The sequence below is a fragment of the Agelaius phoeniceus genome, chromosome 3, assembly GCF_051311805.1.
Source record: "Agelaius phoeniceus isolate bAgePho1 chromosome 3, bAgePho1.hap1, whole genome shotgun sequence".
Lineage (NCBI taxonomy): Eukaryota > Metazoa > Chordata > Aves > Passeriformes > Icteridae > Agelaius > Agelaius phoeniceus.
The window spans coordinates 93,312,712-93,333,803 of NC_135267.1; the positions used below are offsets into that span (position 1 = coordinate 93,312,712).

Consider the following 21,092-nt stretch of genomic DNA (forward strand, 5'->3'; position numbering starts at 1 on the left):
ATTTTGAAAAAAAATCTGGTAAAAGTTGTTAAAAGTTAAATCCATAGGTGCAGGCAGAAGCAGATTTAAATGCTTTTGGAACACCAGAGAGTAATTTTGATAGGACAGAAATCACTATTTGTTTCTAGTATAATAATTCATCCTTTAAAAAAATCAATTCAAAAATGTATAGCACTGTCATATTTTAAAATTCTGTCCTTTTAATACAGTTAATGTTATTTTGGGGATTCTCCAACAACATTCCTTCTTTTTTTTTCCCCTTATCTTCCACTCCCAGAATACTCATCCCACAGCAGGACCCCCTTCAAGGTCCTAGGCTGCCCTTGCCATCTGACACAAGAGCAGAAGGATTGCTGCTGCTGGTGCTTGGACCCCTTTTGGGGAGCCTTTTGGGAGGAGGTGAGGTTGTGTGTGAGCACGTGGGAGCATCAGCACCATAGGAAGCTGAGAGAGAGCAATTACTGAAGGTAAATCAGGGGCAGGTGTTTCCAGACAACCTGTGAAGTTCCAAGGATGCTCGTATCCAAACCACTGCACATCTCACAGACCTGCTGCACTGCTCCCTTCCTGGCTTTTCCATGGAATGGGGTGATCCACACTTGAGCAAACCTTTCATTGCCAGAAATATTTCAAGGAATTGTTCTCTGAGTGCATCTCCCACCCTCTCTAATTATGGAGAACATTTCACTGAAAGCTTTCTCAGTAGGCAGACATGCCTTCAACTGTTCATTGTCATTCTGGACAAACCAAATTAAGCATCCCCAGCAAATGCTGCCATCAAAGAACAAAAGCTGTAAAATGAGTCAATGAATTTATAGTCCATGTAACCACTGGATGACAAACATTTCTGCCTTCTACTAAAACTGGGAATGTTGTTGTTTATCCCAGGAGTGGATCTGAAACAATGTTAACACGTTGTGTTGGTCTGCAGTTAGATCTCCGGCCTTCCCTTGTATCCACTTACTCCATTTGCCAGTGGACTTCTCAGCAAGTTTATTGCATGTGATCTTTTCTGGTTTGTTTTCTTGAAAAAGTGTGGAGTTGTGCTTTTCACATTAATTAATTAATTAATAATGTCCTTTTGAAATGTTAACAAGTACTAATTTTGGTGTATAGTCCTGGGTCACGTGAGTGTACTGATGATCCTAACCTAACCCTGAAATCAGTTTGAAGATGAAGCCTAGAAAGCTCTTCACAGCCATGGCTGCTCACCAGTTTAAGGGAGGAGACAAATCCATCAATCCTAATTTAATGGGAGAATTTTCAGGTAGACAGTAATTGAGTTGGAATTTGGCCAAAGCCTTGGGGTTAAAGAACCTACTGTTATGAAACGTGTTAGAGGATCTTTAATGAATACAAACGATTGAGATCATGGTTCTTTCTCTCCTGCAAGGGGTAGCTGAAAATGCTGCTTTGCCTCCAGAAATAATTTGGTGCCTGTAATCAGGCTGGGGCATTGAAAAAAAAAAAAAAATATGCCACCTTCTGAAACACCAGAACCATTTTCTTACCAATGGAGACCTCAGTGTGTTGACCTGTAGGAGGAGTAGCTGGTCCATGTATTTTAGGAATAACCCTCACATCAGTACTGGGAAATAACCACTAAGCAAGTAAAGAAATCCTTATCTAACTTGAATTGACTTACATTAGACCCAACTAAATTGGGGATATCTTGCCTGCTATTTAATCTCAAACAATCTGCTGGTTTGCAGAATAATTTCAAACAAATTTATTAAGCCCTTCAGTTAGGCTGGGTGAGAAGACAGTCTCCAGACTTGCTGTTTTCCACAGATAGGTATATCCATATCCATAAGTTCTTCAGGATATTTATTTCTAAATATAGATAAAGGTTGGAAAAAGGGGCATGACTGGAAAAGTCCTTGACAGCCTAAACATGAGGGAAAATTGATGCCTTACAGATACTAGAATTGTTTGCCTTTGAAGCTCTCCAAGTAAAAAGAATTGTGTCAGCCAGCTGAAGCCCAAATATAAGTTACTGTGTGTTCAGAGGGGGTTGCATTTTGTTGTTTTAAACCACATTTAGTGCAGGATACTTTATCAGCTGAATTGGAGAAGTCCCTTTAAAAGAAACAGCCTTTAAAATGCCTAGGAAGGTATTTACTTCAGAGATTAAAAAAATATGCAAGTCAAACTTTATATGGGTGCTTAAATTTTTCAATATGGGACTTGAAATTCCGGATACAGTGTGCTGCCTTGCATCAGGACAGCCCCCCAGAGCAGCAGTGATTTTGTAATGCTACCTGTTGAAGCTAAATTCTTGCTAAACTAGCAGAGGCAATGGTTTATTTGTACCTTCTTTATGCATTTACTCTTCATTTAAAGCTCATAGTGGGTTTGTAGTTCCCAGCACACTGACAGAGAAGGATCTGACATATCAAGTTATGTCCAGAAACTCTGGAATTATTACAAGCTGTAACATTTACACCTCTGTGTGTAATGGCTCAAGTGGTACTGGGTGAATCATGCTTAGGCCAACCAGTGCCCTGCTACAGAGTATAGTGGGCCTGAGAGTGAACCTCCTCTCCAAAATCTGCATTAAAATTTATATATTTAACTTTGGGCTTCTATTAAAGAGAGTACTTCCTTTGTACAAGCATCCTTTGAAACACAGTATGTGTTCTGTATTACTGGGATTAGATTTTGGAAGGTAAAATCAACTTTATTTAAAAGCATACACAGTATGTAAACGGAGTAACTCAATTTTAGTGCCCTGTCTGAGATTCCCTGCATTCCCCTAATGCTTTCCTCTCCAGTCTCAGTCCTTAGAAACAAATAGACAGCAAAACCTGGGCAAGTGGTTAATTCCTTCAAGATTACATGGACTTGGAATCCAATGAAATATTATTCTTCCTTTTATATTTGATTTTTGGTTTGGATTATTCCAGGATATTTATCCTTCTCCCTTGGAATAATTTTGCTTTTGGAATAATTTCAGACAACAAACATAGTACACAGTTTAACTTACTGTGACCCACTGCTCCCAGAATAACTTTTACCAACTTATTTCTCAACTGTTGGCTATGCTCTGCTGGTTTTTAACTCCTTTTGTGCCCCTCAGATCTGGAATTACTGCCAAAATATTTTTCTTGAGGATCTCTTATTTCTGATTTACTGTGTGCTTCTCTAAGTAAAGGAATTACATGTCTGTAAAGTAGCAGGAAGCTGCTGATGCTTTTTGAGAGCAGAACCACACACAGGAGACCCATATAATTTGCTTTGTAATTGAATGGTACATTTCTCAGTATCCAGATTTTTAGCTGTTGTGATTTCTCTTTTAAGATGATAAATCCTTCAGAGGTTGCCATGCATTCCTATTAAAGACAGCTAGGATATATTTCCCAAGCTCATAAAAATAAGTTGCCCGAGCACAGAACTGCCAAAGAATCTCCCTTAGAGTTTTTGTAATCCTCCAGTAACCTTGTGCAAACTTCTCCTGGGATGTAACAGAAACTTGGCACCTTCTTCTGGCTGTCCCCAAGCTGGGCTGGTGCCTCTCAGAGCTGTGGCCTGCACCGTTGCTGTGAGCTTGATTTTGTCTTTGGACTGATTGGATCTTTCTCCTGGAGGCCAGGTTGTGCCAGCTCCACTGGGGCTGAGCTCAGAGAAACTATTCATGGAGCGAGGTGAGCTCCAGGAGCTGCTCAATGGGAGCTGGGCTGGCACTGCCTGGCCCTTGGAAGCAGAGAGAGGAAAGTCTTTTCCTCCTTTTGTGAAAAGCAGAGAGCATGTGTAACCGAGAGGGATGCTGAGCAGGAATGTGTCAAGAAGAAGTAGACATGGGAGGGAAACGAATCTTTGATTGCAGCATGGAACAGCAGCTAAGCTGGAGCCAAAAAATACTTGAGAGATTTAACATGAGATCTAAATTTTATTTTAGAGTTCATGCTGCAATTTCATTGCAATGACAAAAATGATTCAACTGAATAATTGAACTGAAGCTGATAATTGTTCAGTTTTTCTTGGTGGTTTGATGGATGAACTGATATTGAAGTTTAAAAATCTCTCTCCTTTTAGCAAAAAAAAAGAGTCACTATTCTGCTCCAGAGTGCATGCATGAGAAGGACTGGATATACAGTGTCTTTGCTGCTGCACATGTAACTGAATGTGGATATGGACACTGGAGTGAGTGTCAATATACTGTAAACCCTTGAAAATATAAAGGAATACACAACTGCCTCTCCATATCTTCTTTTTTCTCTTTTTGTTTTGTTTTGTATTTTGTTTGTTTGTTTTTTGTTTTGTGGGGGGTTTTATTTGGTTTTTAGTTTGGTGGTTTTTTTTGTATTTTTGTTAAATCTGGGGAGTAGTGCATTTGATTGAAACCATGAGTACTGCTGCACAGGTTTGTTTAAACCAAAGCAACTGCCTGTCTCTAGCCATTACTCACAGCAGTGAGGAAACTTCACAGGACTTAGCTTAGGCATCTCCCAGTCCCTGGAGCTTACATATAGTCCAGGACACACCATGTGGATAAACAAGAGGGTTGACACAGCTGTGCAGGAGCTGTGAGGAGGTTTTGGAGTAGCCAAGCAGGAACAGCTTTGGGTAATTGCCATTGCACCAGATCCTGCTCTGAAAATGCTGTCCCTCCCACACATAACACTGTCTTCCTTTCTGGACATTGGAGACTACTCTGGTCTGGGACAGAGGAAAGTAAATTCTCATCATCAGTGAGGGGCCCAGCACTTGGTTTCCTGCACCCCTTTCACCTGTGGAGCAGGGGGAATATCCTGGGTTGCTCCAGCTGGAGCACACCCATGTGTTCCCCTTCTCCACACACGCCTGGGTCTGCACTTCCTGCCCTGAGCATGCACTGGGGACTCTGCCAGGACACCTGGTCCTTCCTGCTCCCTGGGAGTGTCATCCACACTGGACTGCACTGTCCTTATAAACAGACCCTGCTCATGGCAGTAAAAACACTCCTAAAAAATGAAGTTTTAAATAAAACCAACTGTGAGTGCTGGAGGAAGAACCACTGGTGTGGATCACAGAGCTACATTCCCAGCCTCCATGAGGACACACGTCTCAAAACAGTTCTTTAGTTGAAAATTAATTCTCAGAACAACTTCAAGTTTTTTTAAGCTACTGCTCAAGTAAAAGGAATAATCACTTTGTGTAGCACCAGCTAAATAATTGAATGCAGATCTTAGCTGAATATTATCTGTCCAAGGACAGCGGTTGCATAATTATTTCATATGATATAAATATTTAGAGATTATTTTTCCCTTAGCAATTAAATCAATAGATTGGGCTTAAAATCAAAACTGAATTTAAAATGCTTGATTTAAAAAAAAAAAAAACAACTTAGTGGTTTTGGGTCTGCAGTGTAAATTGAAAATAAAAAAAAGCCTGTTATATTTTGATTAAATTGATCTTTTTTTTTGCTTACTCTTATGGGTCGTAAAAGTTGAAGTCTGAAAACAGGGAGGCTGGCAAGGAGACTGAGAAATGAATAGGAAAAGTCATGTAAGTAAGAATCTACTCAAATGCTGAAATTCTAAAAAAAAAAAAAAATTAAAAAAAATCACTCAAATATGAAGTTCTGCATCAAAATTTTATGTTCTCTTAGCACTGGAGCTTGTGAGGCTTCCCCAAAAAACCTTTCTCTGAGGAGATGTCACCAGAGCACAGGGGTGAATGACTAATCCATCCCTGCCAAAAGCATCTCCTGCTGATTACAGGTCATGCGTGCTGCCTGCTTGCCTCATGAGCTACTTTGTGCATAAAAAATGGATACTCAACAGCACAGATAATTTTATAATCTTTTCATTACTTAGACATTTCTCCTTTCCTAAGGTGTTTCATGGGCATTGCAAGTATTTACTATGGAATGAAAACTTTCTGAAATATGCTTTTAAATCAACCCCCCTTGTCCCACAGCAAGGTGGGCTCTCTCCAGTCTCTTTCCTATCCAGCTCCTCACTGCAGCTGTGCCACGTTGTTGTGGCTGGGAGATTTTTATCCTGTAACTAAACTTTTTATGCCTAATCTTTACAAAATATGTGAGAGTCATTCCTGGAAGGTGCTCCCTGCAGATGCCTCAACCCAGGCAGACGATCAGGGATATTTTCTGTTGATTTTTTTCTGTTCCAGAGAAAAACAGGACATAGAGGGGGAGAAGCAGTGGTGCCTGAGCAGCATTGGATCCTGGCTGGCCTCTTCTGGCTGTGGCTGCTCTGGCTGCTTCAGGAGGATTCCGGAAAGTGGAAAAAGCTGAGCACAACAAAAGGCTGAGAAAGGGGGCAGCCAAAGTGATTACAGTGATTTTTGACTTGTGGATCTCTAAATGTTTTCTATCATGTGCTTGGCTTTATCCTTCTGCATTGCCTTCCCTGCAGCGGCCGCCACTTCCCAGCTGATCCCTCCTTTCTGTCACTAAAATGAGCAGCCTTGGAATGATGAATATTAAAATTCACCCACTAACACTGCAGTGAGGTGGGGTCTGAGCAGCTCCTACCTCCCAGCCTGCTGTGCCACCCTGCCAGCAGATTCGGGAAGGCGACACCACACTGGTTTATCCTGGTTTCCTTCCCAACCCTGACAGCTGGTTATAACTGGTTGAGCCATGGCTGGAGTTCAGCACAATTCAAATGTCTCAGACAGTCTATATAAACATGGCTCCTTACTTAGAGGTCCTGTTGGAAGCTGTTTCTGTTGGACACTTAGTGAATTACAGGCTTTAGAAACTACCTGGCAATGCCTTGAACCAGACACAAAACTTCCACTAATGCAACCTTTAGAGTCTTAAGTAGGTACTTGGCTGCCAGTTGCTTTCAGGCACACTGTAAAGGGACTCTCTGAAAAAAAAGAAAAAAATCTGACTCTGGACCAGCATCACAGTTTGTTTCATCTCGATTTGGAGCGGTTAAATAGGAATTTGCAAAGGAAATGAATGAGGGGACCAGCTTCTTTCATTTAATAGGCTTGTCTAAGTAGAAGCAAGCAACAAAGGAATTCTGTGTAAGGTTTGCAATTTCTGTTGCTCTTGTCTAACCAGATTTAAATCGTCAAAAACAAAACAAACAAACAAACCCCCCAAACCAACATGAGCGAGTGCGAGCGATTTAGGCTGTATGCATTACAAGTGATACAGAATATGCATTTATGATTCAAAATTTTAAACAGCTGAGAAATAAATATGCAAAGTAGATTGTTCTGTTTGCAGATGGTAATCCTGCCGCACTGATTTTGCTCAGCTGTCTGATTTTTCAGTGTCTGCATTCCCGGTTCCTGGGATTCCTGATTAAGAAATAAAATATGAGTCATGGTGCATGGTTACCTTCTGCACATCTGAAAGGCTAACTCAGTGACTGAAAACAGATTATTAGAGGCTGATCTTGCCCTGCTGAATTCGATTCAATGTCAGGGGATTGAGGAAAAAAAAAATCCCTTCTCTGCTCTGCCCTTCATTTTTACAGCTGTAGGATAAATGTTCTTGCCAGAGGGGCTTGCAGGAGAGCGTCTGCCCGGCCCTTGCTGCCGGGGGTCTCTGGGTGGGGCCGGCCAGCGGGCAGCCTGCAGCTCGGCAAGGTGAGGCACATCCCTTCCCTCCCTCTCCCCGGGATGACTCAGGCGGTTATTAAAGATTTCCAGCTTCCAGCTAAAAATGGCATCAGCAGCGGTGCCCCAGAGGGAAGAAGGGGAGATGTGAGAAATGGGTTCTGCTCCTGTCTACAGTGCTAACACACACACACACACACACACACACTCTCACACACTCTCTCACACACTTGCAGAGCTGATGTGGAGCTCATCTGGGAAAAGTTTATTTTGCAATAAGAGGGTTTAGTATTCTGCTAAAGGCTTTTGCGAAGACTGGATCCAATTTTCAGAGCCTGTTGCCAATATTTGTGAGTCATTTCCTTGGAATCCTACCTTTGGTGTTTATTTCCCTTAGAAGGAAACTTGTAAAAGAATAACAATAGCTCTCATTCTTCGTGGAAAGTAGCACAGAGCAAAGTGGGAGACAACTCGCTCTTTGTTCCAAAACACTTTTGTGTTTGTTTTGTTTACTTTCTTCGACAGACAAAAAGTGAGGAATGCAATATAATTAACTCCATAAACCATCTCACTCACGGTGCCAGTGACATGCATGTGCTGTGCACGGGAGTGAAAGTTAAGTGGGGAAGCGCTTTTAATTGGTACCTCTCTTGCAGAGCAAGTGATGAGAACTGCCTGGTGATTTGGGAAGTCTCCTTGTGCAACAGCAGGGCTTTGCTTTTCCTCAGCCCCGCCTGACTACCGGCACTCCTTTTTCTCTCCGACTTCAGTCCCAATAATAGCACTGGGAGCACCTCCTCAGTGTGAAACCCCTCAAAAAGGTTAACTAATCCGAAATGCTCTCAGCTGCAGTTTGCAGCAAGAGGAGCACCCTCTGCCCTCGGGACACTGGAGCGTTTTGAAACCTAAACCCCCCCTGAGCCAAGTGCATCCTGGACAGAGTTTTTTATGTGCAGCAAGGCCACGCAGCCACCAGCGGGGTGGAGGCAGAGAGCATATGAGACATTTTGGCTAAGAACACTGGAAAAAATATTTATGCTTACTGAAATGAATACCATGGGGCTTTATTGTTCCAGACCAGGCAGGCAAAGCAGCCTTAGGGAGATGGCTGCAGTAAATGTGATGGCACCTTTTCTCATATCTGCCAGAGCCCTGTGGCAAAATAAATTGCGATTTTGCTTGCATTTTCATATATTTGCATAAATTCTGGGGAAAACTTTAACTGTTAGAACCAGCATTTAAGAGATCACTGCATATTGGCTACCAAGAGTTCTGATAGGTGACATATACCTACAGAGAAATGAAAGAGGAAACATCTCTTCTGTCAGAACAGAAACTTTCTCTTGTTCTGCCTCATAGAAACCAAAAGCAGGAGAAAGTACAAGTGTTAAGAATCCAAAAGGACATTTTCTTTTAAATCTTTTTTTTCAATGAAACCCAGGGGACTCTGACATACCGGTCCAGAGTAACTCCATAAAGTCTTTCTGGGAACAATTCAACTGAAAAGTATGTAAAGAAAAAAAAAATGGAATATGGGAATTAGAAAAATTAGAGAAATATTTGTTTTAAATGGTGTCTGGAGAAAGAGACACTTAAGCATCTGGAGCTGCATAATCTAAATTAGGGTAGAAGTTAAGTGAAGATACCTTTGAAAAACTCCCATGAAAGGGCTGTATCTTGATACTGAAATCAATTTCTGATTTCAAGTTAATTCCTTTTCTACCAAACAGTAAGTCCAGCTCTAGAAAAAGGAGGGGAAAAAAGAAAGAAAGCAAAAGAAAAAAAACAAAACGGTGGATTCCTTGAAATTCCCTGAAGTAAGGGCCAAGAAATACAGGGAAAAACACTAGACTTGGCAGGTCTATAGTTTATCTATACCTCCAAAGGATGAAAAGCTGAATTGACCCTGTTGGCACACAGACCTGTTGTTCTACCAGTCTAGCTATTTCAGCCAGCCTTAACCCTTTCATTTTGCCCCTGGATCCTGCTTCTGTTAGACAGTGTTTTACACATTCCTGGTAGAGGTACAGCTGAAGAAACAGAAAATCATCATTGCCTCGGGCCCAGACCATCTCACTGCACCTGTCCTCATTCCCCTCTTCACCCCCTGCTGCCTCTTGGGTGACTCTCCCTCACCACACACCAGGGACTGCTCTGCACCAGCATGATGCAGTTTCAGTCTCCTCAGCTATCTTATACCACTAAGGGAAGGAAGAAATCTCCCAGCCACGGGCTGTCTCTTGGAAGTCCAGTTTTCAATTTAAATCCATCATGGCCAACTCCAGAGGCTTTTCCACTTCTTGCAGCCTTGCTGCTCAGCTTGCCTCCAAAGCCCTGAGTGCAGGGATTGTCTTTGATCCTTTGCTTTCATTTCCTGTGACTGGACTACCCCAGTGTGTGGCCCCAGTGTGCTGTGATTAGGTGTCCCTTGCATTTCCACTGCTTCATTCATAACATTCCTACAGCTACATACATATCTATCCAAACAATAAACATTTTAATCAAGGCCCTCATTATCTTCCATCTCGGTTTGCAACTTCCTCCTCCTTGAACCTGTGACATATCAGCCAGTTTGATCTATTTAAACACAAGCTCCCAACATCCTTTTCCCTGTCCGAGGCTGTGGTCAGAGCCAAGCCACCTCCTGCCTGTCCTCCTTATTTGCCTCCATCCAGTCTTTTATTTTCCCATGTGAGGTTGTCACAGTTCTGCCATAGCTGTCATCACTCCACCATTGTCTCTACAGCATGGCTCTGCTCTCTTTGCCAGTGATGCTGGCATCCTGATGCCTTTATCTGCTGCTCCCAGGGGAGCCTTTATGCCCTTTTCCATGACACTCTTGTCCACAGGATGCCCTGCCTCCCTCAGCTAAGTTGGCGACACCAAAGTTTGTTGCATCAACCTTAAAGAGCAGGTGGTTTACAGTGAGATTAGCCTGGACTAGTTTACAGGTGATACAGTCGGGTTTTTTAAGGGAGGTACTTCAGTCTGGGTATGTGTTTGTGCCTTTCCCCTTCCTTTTGCCAGCTGTCATTGCTTCCTTAGACAGGGGGTCTGCACAGCCTGTGTGCAGTGGGATTCCTTATTGCTTCTGCATTGAAAATTTTCTGAAACACCAGAGAGGTAACAGCTACCAAAATGATGGCAATTTTGTTTTCTAAGCACTGCAATCCAGATGTTAACAATGATACAGCACAGCTCAGAAATGCTATTCTCTCCTCAAGCCATGTTGTTATGAAATGGAAAGCTCCACACTATGTGATAAAAACTGAACCTGCTGCAGTGCTCGGGTACAAACCCAGGGCTAAACAAGGGATAGCCATCTTAAGTCTATTCCCTTGTTTTTATTGGTCTCAGTGAGATTTGCAGCTTTATAGTCATGGGCATTTTATATTTAAGTTTGGGTTTTTAGAGGCATTCTGGAACTGTATAAAAAGCCCCTTTCTCTGACATCGCATCAGGCTTTTTGTAATGTGAATGGCATCATTACAGTTCTCTCATTAACATCATAATGGCTCTGAAGGAATAGGGAGTGAAAACCCCAGCAAATGGAGTAGCGTGGCAATGTATAGTCGTCTTACTGTGTGAAACTGAACACGGAAAAACTTTGACATTTTAACCTTCAGGCTGCTGCAGATGCCTCGGGGTGTCCTCACACTGAATGCATTTGGCTGACAAAATGGAAAAATTCTGGTAGCCTAAGGATGGAGGGCTGGGTTCAATAAAAAACTGTGCCTGGCTTCCATGCCACTGAAGCCCACACAAGGCTCCCAAATGGATTTTTCAAAATTGAATCCAGCCCTAAGTGTCAACCTTTTGCTGTAATTTTATATGGTTAATGTATTGTATGTTCAAATGTACATCTTTCATCCTTTATTTCCAGAGGCGCTAATGGAAATGTAACAATGTGTGTGCTGTTCTGCAAAGTCTCATTGAAACCAACGGGATTTTGGATGAAATCCCTCCATTGCATAAGATAATGTAATAGAAATGGGTTGGGCTGGAGGATGATGAGATCTGGTTCTATTTCTGGCGCTGACACTGATCTGCTGTGTGACTTCTGGCAAGATTCTCAGGAATGGATTTTGCCACCCTTAATGGGAAAAGCAGTAGGCTGGCTCGTGGGGAGCAGTGCCAGAGGTCCTGTTTGCAGAGCTGGGTCCAGCAGCTCTTCCCCAGTAAACACTGGCTCACAGGTCTGCTGTGTCCAACTCTACCTGCAAGGAGGGACTTTTCCCATGCGCTGGGTGCTTGCAGCTCTCTTCCCACTCATCTGCAGCAGCTGGAATTCAGTGCTTCTGAACATCCAAGGGGAACAAACAGCACAACCAGAGCCACGAGGCCTTTTAAAAGGACTCATTCTCAGCTTCTGTATGCTGAAGCAATTCCTCTGCCACAAAATAGGATTTATTTTGTAGCTGAGAGCCACCTCTAAATCTTTATAACACAAACTGAGACCTACAAGCTTTGTTTGAGGCCTTGGTTTTCTGGTGATTGGGGTTTTTTCTCCCAGGGAAGGGATATTATTTATGCCTTGTTTTTATACAGTTTGGAAACATGGAGAATGTGCACGGACAGTAGCTGTTTATGGAAGTGAACTAGCCTGCCTCTATTAATTTTGCATGTTGTAAATAGCAGAAACAGTTCATTTACTTTTGTGGCTGTCCAGAGAACTCAGTTTTTCAAGATAAATTAGCAGCACTGGGCAGAAGGCATCCCAATGCTTCCTTCCTTCCTTCCTGCATGTTTCTGCTTGAGCTTAGAAAGACCTGTTTGTGAGGAAAGATGGTAAGAAAAAGATGCAGACTTGAAATCTCTGATTCTTATTTAAAAAAAAAAAGTAAATTCACAAAGAGGTGCTGAATTCATTACGAGCAAAGGAATCCTGACTTCCAGAAGCAGCAGTGAGTTTCTTCCAGCCTTTATTCTCTCAGGACAAACACTGAGTGTTGATGTCTTGCCAATGTGAGAAGATTGATGTGCCCCTGTGAATGATTCCTCCATCTGGATTAATGAGAAGAGTCCATTGCTGCTTTCTAATGACGGTGTAATCTTTTCAGATACAAAATATATGACTTTTTAGCTAGTTCTTGGGTCACTTCTTGGCCCTGCTGTTACATCAGCAGACTGACTCACTTGTTTTGACCACTCCTTCCATGTGTTGGTACTCAGCTGGTAAGAAAAGCTGTGGGGAATAAATAATATATATTGCCCATGCCAGGGATAACTTTCAATGGGCCAGTCCAGTGGCTTGCCATTCCCTGTGCTGTTTCTTGGTCCAAGATGGCAAGAAGAATGTCTGAGGGCTGCATGCAGTGCTTTAGCAGTAAATTGGCTCTGAGGAAGGGGTTTAGGCACCTGTCAGTCCGGCTGCAGCAAGGCTGGTGGCCTTTACTGAGGCAAACTGCTTGGGGGCCTCAGCTGCCTGTGCCTTCAGCTCCCGTTCTTGCCCCGGTGAGGAGGCAAGGCAGATCCGTGCACGCAGGCATCCAAGACACAAACAGCGCACGCTGGAAGCCGTTTCTTAATAAAGTAGCAGCCTTGTGCTAGGATTTAAGAAAACAACTGGCAGATGTGAACGATTTATTTTTCCTCCCTCTTCTGCTGCGGTTTATTTTTTCCTCTTGTTCGAGAGCGCTCAGCTGCTAACACAAACAATTGCTGAAATTCCACCTGCCCACCTGCAGCCCCTCCTTCCCGCCGCCCGCTCGGGCCGTCGCCTTCCTCCGGGAGGGCTGCGCCGAGGGGAAACTACATCCCGCTTTCTTAGAGAGAGGAGGAGGAAGGAGAGGGAGGGGCCGGGCCGTGTCTGGGCGCATTGTTCCGCGCTCCTCTGCCAAGAAGTAGGTGACTATGAACTCATCCTTCGCTCCTCGCAGAAAGTTTGCCGCCTTCCCCCCCTGCTCCCCTCCCCTCCCGCCCGCTGGCGCGGCAGGAGGCAGCTCGCAGCCCGGCGCTGGCCCCGGAGTCCCCGCTCCTGCTTAATATTCCGCCCGCTCCGCCGATGTTGTGCTTGGCTCCGGTGGGACCTCAACTCACGGCGTGAAACCGGAGCCAATTTTCTGTCTTAGTCTCGCAGTGTTTTGACTGGAGGCAGATCCAGTTCAGTCCGATCGGGGCTAGTGGAAACAACTACCTAAGTCTCCGCTGTCTGTATCGTTTGGGAGAGAAGAAAGAAGAAAGGAACGCGATCCCGGACTGCTGGGCGCGCTCTCTCTCTCTTACACACACACACACACACACACACACACACGCACGGCAGACACACGCACCCAGACAGGCAGACTCGCACCCCGCCGGTGCCGAGCGCGCCGTGCCACCGCCGCCGGGAGGAAATGGGAAGCCAGTGAGCGGATCCGTGCCGGTGTGTGAGCGCCGCCGGGGCTGGGAAGGGGCGGCGGGGGGAGCGGGAGCGCGGCCGGGGGCGGCGGGAGCGGGGCCGGGGGCGGCCCGGGGGGAGCGCGCACCAACTCCCGGTGCCGGGGACCCCGCGCCCTTTGTGGGAGAGGGCTGCGCTCTTTCTCCTGCCGTAAGGAGGGGGGGAATAAATCCCAAACGCGTGTCTATGTGAGCTCGATGTGCGTATGTTTTTAATATACGTGTGCGCAGAGGTCTGGCTGCCGGGGGCCGCGGGGGGCGGGACGCGGCGGGGCGGGGGGCAGGTGAGGGCGGCGGGCGCTCACCGCGCTGCTTCGCTTCCAGGTGCCGGCGCCCGCGATGACCCTGGTGCTGCCCATGCAGCGGCTGGGCCGCCCCATCGCCGCCGAGGGAGCCGCCGACCTCGCCGCCTACCGCGCCCTCTGGGAGCCGCCCTGCTGCGGCCGCCCCGGCCCCGCCGCCCCGCCGGCCCCGGCCCCGGTCCCGGCGGCCCCCGGGCCCCCCGCCGCAGGTAGGCACGGCAGGGCACGGCCGGGCACCGCAGCGCCGTGGGGGAGCGGGCGGCACCGGGGGCTGCCCGCGGAGCGAGGCGGGCGGAGGGCGGGGGGCTCCCGCGGGGCCGCAGGTGCGCGGGGCCGGCGGCGCTCGGCACCGGGAGCGGCGGAGCGGCGAAGTTGTCCCTGCGGCGGCCCCGGCTGCCCGCGCCGCCGCTCACACCGGCCCCGGGCCGGGCGCTCGTCAGGAGAGGGTTCATTTCTGATCGCCGCGAATAGATGCGAAAATATGCGGCGGCGTTCTCCTGTAGCGCGAAGGGAAATGAAAAGTATTTTGTTTGGAGAACCTCCGGCAAACCGCATGTCATTTGTCATATCTGATTTATTACCCACAGGATCACATTACAGGGGAATTTCAAATCCTGTAACAACATCCAAGATCACATACTTTAAAAGGAAATATGTGGAAGAAGAGGATTTTCATCCGCCACTCAGCAGCTGTACACATAAAGTATGTTTTCTAATAGTCATTATTTTTACTCTGAGTTTCAGATGCTTAGTAACACTCGATTGACCCATTTCCAGAAGGCTGAAATACTCTGCTGAAATTAGGAGAATGATCCAGCTGTTTGCTTAGAAACAAACAGTTGTCACTTCTTCACATTTATTGTTGTATTGTCATCAATTGCAGAAGAAGCAAAGGCGTTTCTGCATTAATAACAACTGCAAATGGAGATGCTGAGAATTCTTTTTTTTCAGATTATTTTGTTCTTAGCTAGTTCATGCCCTGCTTACAGAAACAGATCTGTAACAGCATTTAAACGACAGAAAGGAAGAATATAAGTAAAATATTTCCCACTCATATAAAACTTTCTTTCCAGAGAGGAAAATAGTAAGAGGTTCCATATACCCCTCACTGGTCACAGATCCTCTAAAAAACCAGAATGACTTGGAAAGCGAGTACAAGTTCCCTCAGTATTTAATCATGTTTATTAAAAAGCTAATAACTCCCAAAGAACAGATTAGTAAATGAAGGAATTTTTTTTTTTTGGTGAAAGTTGCCAGGGGAGAGATTAGAGCAAACATTTCCCAGGCCAGTGAATACATAAATTGAAATCTGACTTTTTTTTTGTGAGGTTTTATGCTCCTCTTCATTAAGGGCTCAGTTCTGCATGGAACTGAATGCCTGGGGTGAAGTGCTTAAGGATAGCTCATGCCTTGAGACACCATTCTTACCTTGTTGACTCCTACCTGGCCCACGGAAGTCCAGTTCCACCCATGTTCTCTTGGCAATGGGGGAGGGATTTCTATGGAGGAGAAGCAAGCAGTAATGCTGAGCTCAGTTCCCAAAGACCTTAGAGTAGTTGAAGGAATTTTCAGCTACAAATAGAGTTGTCTGGAAATAAGTACCTGGACCAGAAAGGTGAAAAATTATTAATTCCAGAAGATGTCTGGTCTGCTGCCAAAGCAGTGAATAAACAGCACCAAGGGTGTTGCAGAAAGTGCTCTGGTTAGTGAGTGTCTCACACATGTCACATCACTCTCCCAATTTTCAGCCAGGTTTTTTTTACAAGATTGTTGGATTTTTGTATCAGTGATTAATTTCCTTACAAAGAGGGAGAGGAGGAATAGTTATTTAGTCTTTTCTAACAGCAATAAAAAGCAGTTGTAGAGGCATTGGTAAGTTAGACCCAGCCACTGTTTTGTGCTATTGTTTGCAGAGGTGTAACATGTCAGAAATTCTGGGTCACCAATTTCTTCTGTTGAGCCAAAATACATTTTCTTCTTTACAGCACTGAGCTCTGGCACAGGGAGGATGCCCACCAGGTTTCCTTGAATTTCTTACATGTTTATACCTCTGCCACCCAGTAAAGAGTTATGTTCTGAGGCTACTTGTCCCTTAGAGGGTATAATGGAAGGGCCTGGGGCCTCTCTCCAGAGGGCTGCTGGCAAACACGTAGAAGAAAGCCTCTGACAACTTGTTCCTACTGGTGTCCCTCCAGTAAATATCTCCAGGAGCATCCCAGTTGAAGGCTTACTGGTTTGCTCCAGGCTTTTATGGCTTCACTGACTGTTGCTGCAGCAGGTACAAAGGATGCAAATGAACCTATAGGCTTAATATAATTTAAAATGAGTCATTTATTATAGAAAATTACTCTCTCTAACAAAGAGCTTCAGCTGTGAACTCATATGAAATTATGGCCAATTTTTGTTTTTATGAGGCGCTGTGCTGCTTCTAAGCCTCTCAGATATGACCAGGCTGTGGAAAGAGCTAGAGGGCTGGGGAGAGCTGAATGGATGTGAAAAGCAGCTGTGCTTTAAGCTCTTTCAGTCCTCATAGCTACGACTTCCACTCTGCAAAAATGCTGTAACCATGTGGGAAAGGGAAGAATGATCAAGCCACAGATGGGGGGATTTAGAGCAGTCTCTCTTTGTGCTGTGCTGCTCTCCTCCTACGCGAACCAAATTCTTACTAAAAATGAAAATCAGTTACTAGTGCTTACAGTAGCATGCATTGCCCCCTCTCTTATTTTGATTCCCAGGGTAGTGCTTACAGTGCAGAATCTGGGGCCTCCCAGGGGCAGTAACCTGCTCATGCTGCCAGTGCTGAGAAAGGGAGTCTTGGAGGGACCATGGAAGGGAGAACAAATCTGTGGGCGTAGAGCCAGGATTTCTGCAAATCCCTGTCCTCCCTTCGTTTCCTGACCTTATCCCTGCCTATCTGCATTCCCACCGGTCCTGTAGAGCACAGGGCGTAACACACAGGCCAACAGCTGCTCTCCAGATGCTGGGATGCTTTGAGATGGGTTTCTCCCTGCCTCCCTCCCTGCATGCACTTCTGTGCACAAGAGCAGTGTAAGAGCCTGGCAAATGGAGACCTCCTGGCTGGAGGGCCCCTTCCACTGGCAGCAGATGAAATGCTGCAGCCCTTGCTGTGTGAGGCGATGGCTGCTGGCTGCCTCTTGCAAACCTTGGCGCCGCAGGAAGGACCCTTGCTTGGCTTCAGAGCTGTGCAGAAGCCCCACAGGGGATGATGGAATTGGGTCCATTTGCAACAAAAGGCCCCCCTAGCCATCACTGGAGCAAAACTGCACAACAATTTTATGTTCTAGTCCCAAATGTAATTAAAGAGCCAGATGTGTGCATCTGGATTTTACTCTCCCACCTTGGATTTCTGCCCTGCAATTGCCTCTGTGGTGTAATGCTCAGCTACTTACCCTAAGCTCAGCTGCTTAGCCCCTAAACATGGGGGAATGCTGTGGCCAAGAAAAAGCAGGTCCCCAGCTACAAGGATGTGCAAAATGAAAAAAAGCCAGTTTTAGATGCCTCAGAAAAAGAACAGAAAAGTAGTGACACAGAGGGAATACTTTACTTCATTTCCTTTCTCCTTCTCTGTAACAAAACTGGTTGCCTTCAGTTCCATATCGTGTTTTTTGCATTTTCAGACAATCTCCGTGTTTGAGGAGCGGGCCCATATTCTCTACATGTCTTTGGAAAAGCTGAAATTCATTGATGATCCTGAAGTCTACCTGCGCAGATCCGTCCTCATCAACAATCTCATGAAGAGAATCCACGGAGAGATCATCATGCAGAACAACTGGTGCTTCTCCACCTGCTCCTTCAGTGGCACCTCCCCACAAGAGTGGTTTGTGCCTCAGGACTGCCCATACAGAAAACGCCTTCGGATGGCAAAGGAGGAGTACGAGAAGCTCCACATGTGCTGCTTCTATCAAGAATGTGGCAGTCACTATTTAAATGTACCCTACTCTGTTAATGCTAGTACAGAAAGTAATTCCTCTTCTTCTTCCTCCTCTTCCTCCTCCTCCTCCTCCCCCCCTCCCATCTCTTTGCCAAGCTGTTCCCAGCAGGTGGATTATGAAGTTGGCAGCGCACCTTCTTACAGAAATGATGACCAGATACCTGCTAATGAAATATTCATCACTAATGGCAGGTCTCACAGTAATCAGGAAAAGGCAAAATTTAATGACAAGAATGGAGGTAATGAACCTGAAAGAGAAAGCATCGCCCTAAACTGTGAACCTGTAAGAGGCACCCATGCTCTTGAATGTAAAGGCAAATTTTATGACTATTTTGAGACTGGATGTAATGACAAGAGCAACGTAAGTGAGTCTTGGAAAAAATCCTTAAGGAAAAAGGAATCTTTACCAAGTAATAAAATCTGCTGCAACAAAGGAAGTAAAATATGAGGCATCTTTCTTGCTCTATTGAAGCATGCACAGCATGTTCCTTCTCTATCAAATTTTTATTTTGAACGGATTTTTATAGTTTTCTACGAATGGTACAATCATGCCACAAACGTGACGTGTAGAGCAGAGAGCAGATTGCGTAAAGTATCTCTGCCACCTGCATCAGCAGCTATTTATAAACGTGGAGACTTCAGAAAGAACACAGTTGCATTGCTGCTGAGCACTGTAGTCTGTGCAGCTATGGTGGAGCTCTCGTCGCTGAAAATGCCAATCAGCCAGATGGGGAAAACATATCGTTTTACATGTCCCCGCCCCCAAGAAGTCTGCCATTAATTAAGAAGAACCTCCATTATGTTTACCAAGGAATTAGAAGTCTGGTAAACAAATTGATGCTACCAGCAAGGATGATGTGCTCCTTGTAACTCAGTATTCATTCTGACAAAGGACTGTCTTCATGGATTGGGAATAAACCATCCTTACGTTTTGTAGTGATACTCTTGAATTCCTGTATTCAGCATCTTGTTCAACTGACAAAATAGGACATAGCATAAAGAAATAACCTGTTTATGGAATCTTAATCAGAATCAAACATGCAGCTCAAGTTACTTGCATGTTTTCACCTCGGCTGTTATAACTAATGAGGTTTGTTGTTACACAAAGCAGGTTTTTTTTTGGTGCCTTACTTTTTGTCTTAATTTTTGCCAGTGTGAAAATTAAGTATGAATCTGATACAGCAGGGATTTAACCTAAACAGAGATTAAAAAAGAAACCCACAGGGTGGATCAATATTATTAGAAACCTTTAACCTTTGAAGTACTGAGTTCAACTTCCTATTCAAACATCTCTGTTCTTCCTTTTTGATGCTCAATTGCTTTTTGATTTGCCATCCTTAGGAAGGGATTTAAGAAACAATAGAGAGATGTCTCTTGTAAACAAGCATTCGATGCTTGAGTGTTTCTATGGCAACTGTCTGTTGCTGGGGCTCTTTTTTTTTCTTCTTCGTATAATGAAGTTCATGACCCAGTGGCATGTTTTATACTTTATTCTGTTTCACATAATTTCTCTATTTTAGATTGCAAAAGCATGCAGGAGTTTTCTATTACTTTTGCCGTTGATTTAAAAAAAGACAAGAAGGCAAAAAGCACAATGTTAATTAATAATGTGGCGATAAACGCAGTTTTATCTGAATGAATGTAAGGGGTTTAATTTTAAAAAAGAACATTTTGGAGATTTCAGTGGCTGAGGACAACATTAGGCATCCCTAGGTAGATTGATTGCAAAAGTGTGCTGTGTAAAATGCCCAGAAGACATTAGTTGGGGTAGGACCAAGTTGGAGTGAGTCTTAGATTCACCAAATTAATTAGTTCCCACAGTCCCCATAACAACTGGCAGGATGTGCTCAGCAAAATAGCCACATCCAGGCCACAGCTGACTCATAAATAGCTGCCTGTTCCCACAGCATCTTGCACTGAAGTGACATCTCTGCTTGCTTCTTGCCCAAAGGGTGAAGATCACCTCTGTGCTGGGGGAGCAGCCAGCTCAGTGCAGGGCAGGAGTGTCCCCAAGGGGACACAGCCCCAGGCTTGGCGCTGGAGACAGACTCTGGATCTGAGACCTCCTGCTTTGGGTTCATGGGTTCAGCTGGAGGAGTCCTGGGCCATGGTTATTTTGGGTAGCAAAATACATTTGCAAACTGTATGGTCTTTTTCAGAAAGCCCAGTGGTCACAGGGAAAAGCTACCCCCCCAGCCAAGGTGACCACAAACACAGCAGGATATAAATCAGTGGTAACCTTTATGAAGTCAGGTGAGTTTAAACTGATAAGTTTGTAAGGGTTATCATTGGGAAAAATGACAAATAAGGAAAGTACAAGTCCCGCCTGATTTCTCCAAGACAGAAGCTTTTTTATTAATAATAATAATATTAAATATAGATCTCATTCATACAGTGTATGAGTAGGATCATCATTTAGACATTTGTCCACAAGGACCAATTTTTTAAAAACCTGATTTTTCTTGTGTTATATCCAGATAGTCTAGTAATGTCTGCTCTTTTCCAATATTTGATAAACGCTTGATGTTTTAAGCTTAAATATTAGATGCTTGTATACTAACGTGTTGTTGTAGTAAAGTGAAATTTCCTTGATATATATTTATTAAAATGACCAAAATTCATTTTAATTTTACATCTCCAATGGCTACTGGGTCCTTTTCCCCACATTTCCCTCCCTCACCAAAGAAAACACCGTTTAATCAATGTGCTCCCTGCTCTAGAGATTGCAGAGCTGTTGACTGTGCACTGGGTCTGTGAGGGAGCTCAGCCTTGCCAGGGTTTCAGGAGCATTTAGGACAGTCTGAAGGTGCACTGAGAAGCAACAGATTCTCTGCACGTACAGCCAAGGAAAACACCTGGCCAAATGCTGCCCAAACCACAAATCAGCTAACACTTTTGGGGGGGCTGAAAGCTTTTTGACCCTAAAGGGCTCCTTGGTC

At 44.6% G+C, this 21,092-nt stretch overlaps 1 protein-coding gene across 3 annotated transcripts; it reads left to right on the plus strand.

Annotated features, from left to right (window-relative positions):
• The first annotated feature begins 13,252 nt into the window (after nucleotides 1-13,252).
• On the plus strand, nucleotides 13,253-20,785 carry SERTAD4 (SERTA domain containing 4). 3 transcript variants are annotated; one of them, XM_077175869.1, is made up of 4 exons: nucleotides 13,253-13,885; nucleotides 14,224-14,410; nucleotides 14,789-14,904; nucleotides 17,840-20,785. In XM_077175869.1, exons 2-4 carry the CDS (start codon nucleotides 14,239-14,241, stop codon nucleotides 18,599-18,601), a joined length of 1,050 nt encoding a protein of 349 aa, XP_077031984.1. In that variant the 5' UTR covers nucleotides 13,253-13,885; nucleotides 14,224-14,238; the 3' UTR covers nucleotides 18,602-20,785. The 3 variants fall into 3 exon arrangements, with proteins under 3 accessions (XP_077031984.1, XP_077031986.1, XP_077031985.1); XM_077175871.1 differs by lacking the exon at nucleotides 13,253-13,885 and adding an exon at nucleotides 13,969-14,050; XM_077175870.1 differs by lacking the exon at nucleotides 13,253-13,885 and adding an exon at nucleotides 14,079-14,099.
• Nucleotides 20,786-21,092: the final 307 nt, after the last annotated feature.

Coding starts and splice junctions, on each gene's coding strand:
- SERTAD4 (XM_077175869.1), top strand. CDS start 14,239: ATGACCCTGGTGCTGCCCATGCAGCGGCTGGGCCGCCCCATCGCCGCC. Junction 14,411..14,788: donor CCCCGGGCCCCCCGCCGCAG/GTAGGCACGGCA, acceptor TATTACCCACAG/GATCACATTACAGGGGAATT. Junction 14,905..17,839: donor TCAGCAGCTGTACACATAAA/GTATGTTTTCTA, acceptor TTGCATTTTCAG/ACAATCTCCGTGTTTGAGGA.